The sequence below is a fragment of the Pteropus alecto genome, unplaced genomic scaffold, assembly GCF_000325575.1.
Source record: "Pteropus alecto unplaced genomic scaffold, ASM32557v1 scaffold12, whole genome shotgun sequence".
Lineage (NCBI taxonomy): Eukaryota > Metazoa > Chordata > Mammalia > Chiroptera > Pteropodidae > Pteropus > Pteropus alecto.
Genome location: NW_006432669.1, coordinates 12,373,371 through 12,386,299, shown reverse-complemented (window position 1 = coordinate 12,386,299; position 12,929 = coordinate 12,373,371). Strand labels below are relative to the sequence as shown.

The following is a 12,929-nucleotide window of genomic DNA, read 5'->3' as shown; positions in this document are numbered from 1 at the left end:
AAAAAAATCAATTTCTGAGCCCAGCAACAGGAGGTTCCGTTTCAGGAGATTTGAGATAGGTTCAGAATCTACAATGAAATTAGCTTACAGTTGTTGAAGGCTAACTCGTGCCATGTATTGTGCTCAACATGGTATACAGGCTTATTTATATTCATACCATTACAGCTGTTTGAGGTAAATACTGTTATCATTCCCATTATGATATATTCCAAGTTGTTAATGCCTGCTCATTCCTTATAATCTCTTGGTGCTTTTGTCCATATTCTGAACCTGACAATCCCAAAGTCTAGGTTTCAGAGATCTAAATCTTGTGTTCATTGTTTCTTTGCTTGATCTTAATCATATTGAGAATCTCAAGAGCGTAAGTTAGAGAAGTTTTAGGTGCCAGTGACCAAGGACCATTCCAGGCTTCTTTGAGGGGGATCATTAGTTCAAGAATCTCCAACTTAGGCTCCTTAACCTTACAGATGTCTCATATCTCAGAATCCAGATAGCAGTGTTCTCTCCACAGGGCTCTTAGGGAAACCTGGCTTCTCTCTGCCACGTCAGGGCTCTAGATCAAGGTTCAATTTTTATTTATTTGTTTGTCTTCTTTTGATTCAGTTGTTCCTTTTTCTGGTATGTGTATGTAGGAGTGTCCTTGGAAACCTCTCTTACCTCTTAAGAGATCACCAGTGCTTTGAAAATATTTTTATCAGGATCAATTTATTATATAGCAAGAGTGTCTCTCAACTCTCCATAACATATCCATTGTTTTAAAAAAATAATGTATATATTTATCCTCTGTTAGAATATGAACTCCAGGAGGGCAGAGACCATGACTGTCTTAAACTCAACTCTATCTTTAGTACTGAGTGAAGTTCTTATACATAATTTTTTCTCAAAGCTTCTCTTCAACATTGTTAAGAGCAAAAAATATTCATGTGACCCAAATGTTACTTCATTTCTTACTTACAAACAAATGAAAAATAATATCCAGACCAAATGATAGATTGAATATTGGAGCCATAAATTTTACTTCAGAGATACGTTGTCTAATACAGAAACCAGAAACCACATTTGGCTATATGCATTTTAATTTAAATTAATTAAAATCAAATAAAATTTAAAATTTCTTCAGTCATATGAAACATATGTTCATCATCACAGAAAGATCTATTGAATAAAAATCATCTTTTAAAAATTCAATCCCCTATATAAAAATGAGATTTTGTAGCTCTCCATATTTCTTTAGTGATGATATATGCCCTGGACTAAGCAACTGCCCTATTATTTCATTAGAAAATTTCTTCTGCACTCTAATACACTTAATTCTGCTTATTCAACAGCCAAGATTCTCAGTATGTAACAGTGGGCTTTGCCAACCTAAGTTTAAGCACAGACTCTAGTTAATTTCTTTTAAATGTTTAATGCAACTGAGTCAAAATGAGAAATCACTGTTTTTATTATTAAGCAATATATTAAATAGCCATCCCTGATCTTCCACCCTACTCCTGATTCATAGGAATGAAATGAGGTATGAGAAAATAAATATTTTAACAAAAGTGCATACAAACACACACATACACACACATAAACAACATATAATTGGAGGTGGGGTTTTTTTGTTGTTGTTGTTTTAGGTCTTATCAGAATATTATCATGTTCAATTGCTTTGTGCAGAGTGACCAATAGTTTCTGCACATTAAAATGGCTCTCTGTTCCATGAGGAGGCTTTATTTAACCTTATATAACTATGTGTTAGTGCTTTCTGCAGAATCATTTTTGTAATATTTCTTTTAAAAGAGTGTAGAATTACCTGTCTTTGCAGAGCATTTTAGTGGTGGTTCCAAAATTTTAATATAGCCTTTTGAAGTGTAGTTTTTAAACTGGATGTTATAGAAATATAACCAAAATCTCCCATGGGATGCGTGAGTGACAGTGTGGTGACAAAGGCACCACAGAGGTGCAGGCTAACTGCAAGTATTGAAGCAAGGAAGACTTTGAGTGCTATTCCTTTAATGTGTGTGATTCACTGATTGTGTGACTATGATAAAAAATAAAATTCCTTTGTACCCTTTGGGGAAAAAGGCAGTTTGTGTATGCAAAGTATTAAAAATTGCATATCCATTTAATATTCCTCATGTAGTGTGAAATTTAGTGCTTGTTAAATAAAAAATGAATAAAGAATATAAAAGCAAAACATAAGCATTTCACATTTGGAAAATTTGCACAATGGAATGCCAAAACATTTGCTGATGTACTTTTTTCAGCTATAAAGCATGAATCTATTTTATTTAAATATAATATGAACCTGCTGTGATTTAAAAAGAAAAGTGGCATCTAATCATGGAACATTAAATAGACTTGGTTATGTGGTTTCCTGGGTTATCTATCAAAACAGAATTCAAATCCATTTTTAGAATGGATTCTGAGATTTAAAGAATAGCAATGAAACTAAATACAAACAAGAGGAAATAAAGCAAGCACAGAAAGGTAAAATCTCTGAAGGGTTATGTTTTTGTTTCTTTTGCTGATTTAAGCAATAAACAATGTGAATTTTATTACATCTCATCTCAGAAAGGCAGCATTTCAATCTATAGAATAAATAATAGCATAATTAACCTCAGATGTTAATATTACACCAGGTACATATATACTTTGCTATTGGATTTACTGTTCAATTCAGTAAAAAAAAAAAAAAAAAGCAGAGATGTTCCACATAAATTCCTGCATATTTAAAGTGCTTAGCATAGTACTGACAGACCATACATATTAAGTAAATATTTGTAAAACAAACGAATAAATAAATGAATGAATGCTTTTTAATTTCTGTCAAATTATATTTAGTATACTTGACTTAAGAATTTTTATTTACCTCTGAATAAGAATAGTTAATGAAAAATTCTTTTCAGGGAAAATAAAAACATTTTTTACAAATTTTTAAAACTGTGGTTATTGTAAGTGCAGAAATTAGGTTGAAAATTTAAAAAGTCAATAGCCCTCTGGGAGAAAATTCATTTTGTTTCAAAATATCTTATTTCTTTGGATAATTATATTTTAAGAATCAAAATGCAAACAATTAAATGATAAAAATAAGTAAGCAAGGAAAACAAACTCTTCTACCGAGCAATTTTTCACTCAGTATAATTGCCTGCAGATTCAGCTAAAATTCTGCCTGTGTCAATTGAATATTTCTTTATTTTGCTGAGTAGTATTCCACATTTGGTTTAATTATTCGTCCATTGAAATACATCTCTATCATTTTGTTCTTTTTCTGTTATGAACATATCTTATGGTTATTGATTTTTAGTTTTATTCAATGTCATCAGAGAACATTCTATATAATTTTAATTTTTAAAATTTGTTGTAGTATTTTTTTATGTGGTCCAGGATATGATCTATCTTAGTGTATATTCCATGGGCTCTTGAAAAAAGTGTGTATTCTGCTATTGTTGGGTAGATCATCTTATATATGTTAGATCCTATTTGTTGATTCTGTTGTTCCGACCTGTATTAGTTTCCTGTGACTACTGTAACAAATTACCACAAACTTCATAGTGTAAATATCAGAAATTTATACTTTCATAGTCATGGTGGTTAGAATTTGAAATCAAAGGTGCTAGGGTTATGCTGTTTCCTGAGAACCTGGGGGAGAATCTGTCACTTGGCTCTTCCAGCTTTTGTAGCTTCTGATGGCTGCTGGCATGCCCTGGTATTCTTGGCTGTGGTTATATCACTTCAGTCTGTCTTCACATTGTCTTTGGTGTGTGCGTGTGTGTGTGTGTGTGTGTGTGTGTGTGTGTCTGTGTGTGTGTATGTGTGTATAATCTCTCTCTGCTCCTCTCTTATAAGGATACTTATGGTGTCAGATAGTATTATAATTTTTGTTTCAATCATCAAGTAAGTTTTAGACAACTCATGAGGAGAAGGATAATCTATTGTGTTTGCTCATATTTCTAGTCTTTCTGTTCTTCTTTCCTCCCTAATACTCTACGACTCCTTCTCTTATTTTCATTCTGTTCGAAGATCTTTCTTTAGCCATTCTTTAAAGATTGGTCTGCTAGAACAAAGACTGTTTTCTTTTGTATGCAAATGTCTTTATTTCCCCTTTGTTCTTGAAAGATAGTTTTCCCAGATATAGAATTCACATTTGACACTATTTTTCTTTTGATATTTAAAAAATGTGCTGCTTTCTTAGGCCTCCATAATTTCAGATGAGAAATCTATTGTCATTCAAATTAGTGTTATCTATAAGTAATAAATCATTTCTCTCTGGCTACTTTCAAGATATTTTCTTTGAAATTAGTCTTAATTGTTTAAGAATGATGTGGCTTGAAGTGAATTTCTTTGACTTTATCCTACTTGAGGTTCATACAGCTTGCTGAATCTGGGGATTTATACCTTTCATCACATTTGAGACATTTTCAGCCATTATTTCTTCAAATGCTTTTTCAATACTATTCTTTCTTCTTTCCTTCTTTAACTCCCATGATATAAATGTCGAGTTTTTTGTTATTGTCTTACAGGTCTCTTTTTTTCCAGTCTATTTTCTCTCTCTGTTCAGATTGACCAAATTCTGTTGAACTATCCTCAAGTTCACTGATTCTATCCTCTGTCACCTCCACTCTATTTTTGATCCCATTCATTAAATTTTCTATTTTTGTTGTATTTTTCAGTTTTATAAGTTCCATTTGGTTATTTTTATATCTTCTATTGTTTACTGAAATTTTCTAATTTTTATTATTCTCAAAAGAATCTATAATTGCTTATTAAAATGTTTTATGATGGCTTTAAAAAAATTCTTGACATGTAATTTTAATATCTGATTCATTTCAGTGCAGGCATCAGTTGATTGCCTTTTCTCATTCATGATATGATTTTCCTGGTTCCATTATGATGATTGTCTTCCTATTATATCCTGGACAGTTTGGCTATTATGTTAAAAGTCACTAGACCCTATTTAATTTTTTTATTTTAACATGAAGCCACCCTGTTTATATTTGACACTTAGGTCCTGGCCTACTTTTGTAGACTGTAGGTGCAAAGACAAGGTAATTTTCAGAATGTCTTTGATGTTGTTTTCATGTTTATGTTATACCTCTTGGGCTTCCACTAGTTCTTGTTAACGCTGCTTGAGGGGGCAGAACTAACTCCCTGAGGCTAAGTATCCTGGTGCCTTTATGTGAAGGTGGAGGTTTTTTCTCCTCCTTATGTGGGTAAAGAGCACTTCCTGGCTGGGTGCTTATTTTGGTAGGATCCTTCTTGCAGGTGGCTCCAGCCACGTGAGGGCTTAAGAAGGGGCTTGTGAAAGGGAAAATCGGGACTGTGAGGATATAGGAGTTTCTCAGGCTGGGTACTTGTTATCTCCTACTTTTTTTTTTTCTGGAGCTAATTTGTCAAAATCAAATGTTACTCTGTGAAAACAAAGGCCCTTCTGGAGACTAGGGACTTATCATTTTGTTTATGCTTTCAAAAATTATATTCCAGAGAACTAAAAGATCTGAAATCACACCTAGAATTGACTTTTACTGATCTGAATATAAGTAGATAGGCAAGTAAGTAGCTATTTTATCTACACCAATAGCAACAACTTCTCTCTCTTTAAACTACTTGTTGTGAACATCTCATTAAGGTTATTTTGACATGACATTGATTAATATTTAGAATTGTCATTTTCCATCCCCCCAAAAAATCCTTATTCATCATGCTTCCTCAGTGGTTAAGAGCATATTGTATGGAGCCAATCCAACTTGGGTTTGAATGCCGACTCTGCTGTTTATTAGCTGTGTATTGTTAGTAAGTCTCTTAGCCTCCCAAAATCTCATCTAAAAATGAAGGTAGTAATAGCTGGCATAAAATAAAATTTAGTAACAAAATGTAAATTAAGTGTACAGCATAGTACTTAGCTAATAGCAAGTACTCAACAGATGGATTGTTGCCAACAGACGCCATCCTCATTAATATCATTATCATCTCCATGTTATAGATAAAGAAACTGAGGCTTTGAATGGACAAATAATTTAACTTAGGTAAGTTTGTACACTTAAATGTCAGGAAAGCTAGAATTCAAATCTACATCTGACTTCTTCCAAATCCTTCTTTCCTAACCATTATGTAACACTGATACAAATGATTATTTTAGAAAACTTGAATCTCCATGAGAGCATGGGTTAGTCCATGTTCAGGACATACAAAAATATAAGAATGTGTAGTATACAATTAAATAACCTGGACATACTTAATTTTCAATTAATTTTTGATTATAGTGGCACAAATATTCTCATAGAGATACCTATGCATAAAAATAGAAACAACGCAGGTAGTTTTAACAGAATTTGATAACCAAGCTTTGATATAGGATGATTTTTGACCCTTTTGCCCAGAGTCAAATACTCCCCTTTATTATGCTTACCAGTTTCTGAAATCTGATAGATCTAAAGACGGTTTATTTTTCTTATGCTTATGCTATTTAATTAAAAATTTAATATAATTAAGATGCAGTAAAAACTTAGATGTTTCAATATAATCCAGTTTTATACAAATCTGTTTCCGCTACATAAAAAAGTAGTTCCTATAATAGTTTTGCACATTGCTAAATTAATAAATGCAGATCACAGTAAATTTCTGAATCTATAATTATAATGAAACAAAAACAATTCAAGAAGAATAATTTATGTTATTTTCCAATTAAAATAAAATTGCATTAATGACAGAGACACAAATTCTCCAAATGAATTTGCCCAATTATTAAATAAGGAAAAAAATTCACTGATGAAAAATATTTTAAAAAGGAAGTTGTTTACTGTGTATATTTGGGTTTTTTTCCACGAGTTGTTTTTCTGTAGCATAGGAGGTAAGCAATTATTTATTTTTCTCTCAGGCTTTGCTAATTTAGAGATTTTTAAAAAATGAACTGATGGCCACATATAAATCAAGAGTATATTTATGTTTTACATTTTTACAATAGGAATATAACATTCAATTCTGCTTCTTTATAAGTTAAAGATAAACATAACTTATTTATTACGTCTATACATATACACATATACTAATTCCGTACTTAAAATAAAAGATAGAGGCAAAGTCAAAAAAGAAAAAAAGGCCCGCTTGTGATGGGAAGTTTGGAGGTTGATACATAGAAAAGAGAAAGAAAAAGAGGAAGGAAGAACTAATGAGGAAAATGAGGAAAACCAGTGATGAGAGAGACCAAATGAAGAGAGAATGTTGAAAATATGTTTAAGTCCAGAAAACAAAGAGGAGAATGAGGAAGAAAGCAAGATGGAGAAGAAGAAAAAAATAATTAGAAATATGAGGAAGGAGAGGGGATGATGCAAAAGATCCCAGATGGAAGTCTAAATCTATAAGCATCAGAGATTTGCTTTTACCTTAAATCTTAAGAAAAAAATTAATACACTAATTTTTTACTATGAAGTTCTACGTTATGAGTATCTTCTTTATTATGCCTTTAATAGTCCAACAATGGGAAAGGTATATATCATTAGCAACACTGCTCCCCACCAAAAGCAAATCAGGTGTATATAAAATAATCCGCAAATATTTTTCAGAACAATTATTTTCTTTATATTCAAACCATGGTGTGCAGTCTTTTGAGAAGCCACTTTGAATTGAAATGGACTCTTCATGCTATTCTCTGTGCTATATAGATTTGGCTCCCTCCCTACCCTCATATGGTGATATCTTTGAAAGCGGGGGAAACTTATTTTATCTATTTATGCTTATCACCCAGAGCCATACTTGTAAATAGAAAACAATAAATACTTCAATGAATACATGAGAGTATTATGTATAAAAGGATGAAATACTGAATGCTAGTAGAAATTTTACATAAGACAAAGTGAACATTTTACTTCAAAAAATTATATATCAAGTAAAAATTCATTTTATTTCTTTATAATCTTGGTGATTTGTGCTGGAGGAATAAAGTAAAACATAGTTGCAGGTTTAGAAATCCAAATCTCTATAGTTTCACCCTATATTTGTTCTATGCCTCTAGTTTCATCAACTAGCCTTTCTACTTTCTACTACAAAGAATAAAGAAATATAAATTTATTTTCTATGTTCCACGTAGTAATGGAAAGTGACAAAGATGAAACTGAGGCATGCACAATCTCGGTTGGTTAGCGCTTAGGCTGTTCTTTCCAGATAATTACAACCACCTTCCTCTCCAGGTGTACTGAGATACCTCATTCTAACCCAAATAACTACATTTAGATAGCCATATCTCAAGTCCACCTTCCTTTTCCACTAGTGCTCATCCCCTCTGAGTGTTTCTTAGGGCACTGAGCTAAGATTACATAAACCTGTGTTCACTGAGTTTTCCATTGAACATCAATTCCCCAAATTCTCCAGTCCAAGAGCACAGGAAGGAGGAGTAGATTTAAGTTACTACTTCTTCATATTATTTATTTTATTAACTGAATTGCTTTACTACTACCTTGATTTTAGGAGTTTATTTTTAGCTTATCTTGAACATTCTAGTTGAATGATAGCTGCTTTCTGATAATAGTGGCTTAATACCTCTAGTTTAAATATTTATTTTTAAGGCCAAGTGAATTGTCCATTAATCTTGTTAGTGCAAATACTACTATATGTTCAAAGAACTATAACCAGTGGAAACATGGCTTATAGGAGGCCAGACAGTTATTTTGATTTATTTTAATCTCCTGGACTTATTTTCTGAGTGTTATTTTAATAACAGTTGAATGTGGTTCTTTTTATAGATTTATTCTAATTCTTTTATTATTAAGCAGGTTGAAAGTTTTTGAACTGGCTCATGAACCAGTTTCATGATATACCTGGGTGTAAATTCATTTTGAATGCAAATGTTTTTCTGTTTCATTTCTCATTGATCTCACTTTTTATTTCATCATTATCTTTAGAAAGTGGCCAAATGAGAGACAAAGCAAATGTTTCTGTTTGGAACCATGAATTTTACATGGGCCGTAAATAATATTTAAATTTGCTTGTATGACTGCAGAAAGTCAGGATAGATAATAAAACATTTCTTGTTCTTCCTCTTCATCAGATAATAAATTAACTTTTGTGAATCTACTGTGTGAAGAGCACTGATCCAAATTCCATGTTAAACTTGCAGGTGATGGAAATCAAAGGACAAATGATTCACGTCCCAGAATCAAATTCTATTTTATTCTTGGGCTCTCCGTGTGTGGACAAGTTGGATGAACTCATGGGCCGGGGACTGCATCTCTCGGACATCCCCATCCATGATGCCACCCGAGACGTCATTTTGGTTGGTGAGCAGGCAAAGGCCCAAGATGGCTTGAAGAAGAGGATGGATAAATTAAAGGCAACTTTAGAAAGAACTCACCAGGCCTTGGAAGAAGAGAAAAAGAAAACAGTGGATCTTCTATATTCTATTTTCCCTGGCGATGTAGCCCAGCAGTTGTGGCAAGGGCAGCAAGTGCAGGCCAGAAAGTTTGATGATGTCACCATGCTCTTTTCAGACATTGTTGGCTTCACGGCCATCTGTGCCCAGTGTACCCCCATGCAAGTGATCAGCATGCTGAATGAACTGTATACTCGATTTGATCACCAGTGTGGATTTTTGGATATTTATAAGGTAATGGGATTTAGTTACTTATATATAAATACTTTTTAATAGTAAATTGTGATCTTAATTAAATTGTAAGGATATATTTTTTTTTTCTTAAACTTGATAGTAAAAGATAGATATCTCTTTAATTTAGAAATCTTTAGACAGAATATAGGTATTTCTGCCTTATAAGTAAACTTTTATTATGAGTCTCTTTATAGTATCGATAGGTAACTGTGAGTCATGATATTGCTCAGTATTGAAAAATTAAACTTGCTGAATACTAGGCCTTTTAACCACATAATGTCTGAGAGAGTGGGATTCCAATATAAACTAAGAATTTTATGTTGACGGTTAAAAAGAAACAATAAATTGTGCTGAAATACACATTGCATTATCAGTTAAACCATGGTTCATCAGCGTTTTGCACTGCACTGTTGCTGAATTCCCTCTAATACCGAAAGACGCATGTGAGGATTCTAGCTATTGCCCAAATGGCCAATGGCTTTTAGTGGAAGTACTTTAATTTTCCAGGCTAAATAATGGAAGAGTTCTGAAAAAGGGCTCTAATCACTATTGGTAGGTCTGATTTGACTAATAACAAATTTATTAATTTTTTATTACACCATCACAATATCTATAGACATTCAGCCTTATATCCACCTAATGAATAACTCTGTAACTTTATATAGAATTTCATGTGGATTGTACAATGTCAGGGCTCAAGGCTTTATTTTATGAAGGATAGCAAGTACATTTAGTATAAACAGTAGTGAACAATAAGGTTCATAGTTACAGTGTATTGCAACGAAGTGATATATGCAACATGCTTAAAACAGTATATAACAGTAAATGTACATGTTAGCTGCCATTATGATTTCTCAGAAAGTTGTATCTGGACATATGGGAGTATGTATTATGTGATTATCTTGTAGGTTTTTGTATGTACCTAACTACAGTACATCCCGTGCTTATTAGAAAAGAATAAAGTATAACCTCATTTAATCTCCTATCACTAATGTGGAGTTGTTAACATTATCTCCATTTTCAGAGAAAGAAACTGAGTTTTAGAAAGGTTAAATAATCAGATAATGTAGCTCATAAATTAGAACTTGAACTGAGGCTTGTCTGATGATTCTAAAGCCTCCCGTATTTCCACAAGCCTAGGCTATGATCTAGACAAAGATCAAATAATAAAAACAAAGAGTAGAAACTCTTTCAAAGCTAGTTTACATGATCAATAACTATAACTATACTGTCAAGTAATGAAAAAACTCTGACCACCTTACCCAAATCCACCCCCCTCCCTTCCGGTAGCAAATAGTTCAGAGTTCTCAGAAGCTGCATCTTAGAAGCTGGGGACTCTTCCATCTGACATCCTCCCTTTTTTTCTCAGAAACCAGCTAGCATCTTCTCCCTTAATTCCTCTTGTGGAGAAATAGCGTACTAAGAAGGAGACAATGAGATCGATGATCCCAAGTGCAGGCAATAAGGGGTATAATTTAAAAATAATGAAACTGAATAGTGACTCTTCTTTTTAAAATCACTTTTCCAAGGTAACTCTGAAAAATGTTAGTAATAAAATACTTCTCTCTGTTGGGTTGGGAGTAGAGGGGCATTCCCATCTCAAATCCCAAACTTATTTTGAAAATATCGGTGGAGTTAAAACATTGACTATCAGTTTCAGGCTGGAGTTGGGGACAGCAGGTAGAAAGAAAAGATGGAGCAGCCAAGAAATGCCAGGAGCAGAATTCTATTAGATCAGAGAACCTGACAGTAAGAATCTGAAAAGCCACAACACAAAGTTCCTATTAACAAAGCAGCGCAGACATTCCTTTATGCAGCAGGAGGACCCTTCAACTTTCTCCAGGTATGAAAGCTGAGTCCAGCAAAATAAGAAAGAACAGAAATCCAGACTCACTCTTAGGGGACCCGAGACCTTGGGATTGGGCACAAGGGTACTAGATTACTAGAACTGGAAGCTGGATAGTGTATTCAGGCCGCAAGTATGAAGATGAGCATCAGGTGTCGGAAGCCAGCCGGCGAAGTAATTGAGGGTACCTGAAAGGGGGAGCATGGATTGAGGAAAAGAAAGAAGACAGACAGAATTGCAGGAGGGAGCACAGATTCAAGCTGTGTCTGTGTCCCTGAGTTTATTTAGAACACACTATTTATAACATTACAATAAGAAAGACAGTAGTCAAGAACCAAGGTTAGCCAGATTACTATATCTAGTAGAACAATGAGATTCTCACAACTCAGAACTCTCTGCTAAAATGTAGCAAGGAATTTGCAATGATTGCTATGTGAACATTTACCTCCCGGTTTTTCCCAGCACTTTACAATCTCAACTTCTTACGTTGTTGCCAAGTACACAAATATCCTTGTTCCTTGTTATACGATTTCACATGTCCATAAGTGACTCCCCACATCTCCCCCTTTTTTTATTTTTTAAATGCCCGAACCCTCCTGGTTCTGGCGCAAGGTGACTGTGCCTGTCTTAGGTGATCCCCTCACCAGATCTGGAACTTACCCGTCATCGGTACGTGCGTTCCGTCATGCACGCCCTGTCTTAGGTTGTCCAGTCTCTGAGGGAGTCTTACCCGTCTTTGACTACCAGCCCCCGCGGGAGGGAGATGTCTATCTTTTAAGCCGTATTTCGAAGTCTTACATGATGTAGGTTGGCCTGAAGTTTTAACATAGCACTAATGAAGTATTTCAGTAGAGAAGGAAGCAGGCACAAAACAACAATTACACAGGCTCCTATAGTCAAAACAGAAGCAGCTAGCTGATAGAAGGAAGACCATGAGGGGACAAGGCCCTTAAGGTGATCCAAAAATTCAGTGGCCAATTTATCAGCGTCAAATTGTAGAGGTTTAGCATTTTTAAGTCCTTGTATTTCTTTATGCAGGTTAATTAAATCTAAGGATACATTAACATTGTGCCATATGCCTTTTAAATGATATTTTACTCGATCCCAGTCATGACTAATCTCATTATATCTTCTAAATGTGACACAGATCCAACGATACTCCACATGACATTCTAGTTGAGATCTAATTTTTAGACCCTGGACTTTATCACCCAAATATTCTACTGTCTTATACAGAGAATTTTCTGTCTATGTTTTCCTGTGTTCCCAGGGCTAAGGCAACATTTCTAGACAAATCATTGACATAATGAGCAGTTTGTACAGTTTGTGAGAGAGCCACCGCAGCAGTGGCAGCAGTAGCTATAAGAGATACAATAACAAGTATTTCTGCAACAATTAGTCCAATCACCCTCCTCATAGATGGCATGTCCAGCAGCGATGTGTTGTTCACTTTCACAATGACATTTGGTCCTTGCTATATGGTCGGATGTAAGAGAGGTG

At 34.0% G+C, this 12,929-nt stretch overlaps 1 protein-coding gene across 1 annotated transcript in view; it reads left to right on the top strand.

Moving 5' to 3' along the window:
- The window catches only part of GUCY1A2 (guanylate cyclase 1 soluble subunit alpha 2), a gene marked incomplete at its 5' end in the record, with an annotated part of 119,289 nt that overhangs the window by 82,101 nt on the left and 24,259 nt on the right, over positions 1 to 12,929 (top strand). The window contains one exon of the mRNA XM_025043766.1: positions 9,098 to 9,583. Coding sequence (XP_024899534.1) covers positions 9,098 to 9,583 — 486 coding nt within the window. The remainder of the gene's footprint in view (positions 1 to 9,097; positions 9,584 to 12,929) is intronic.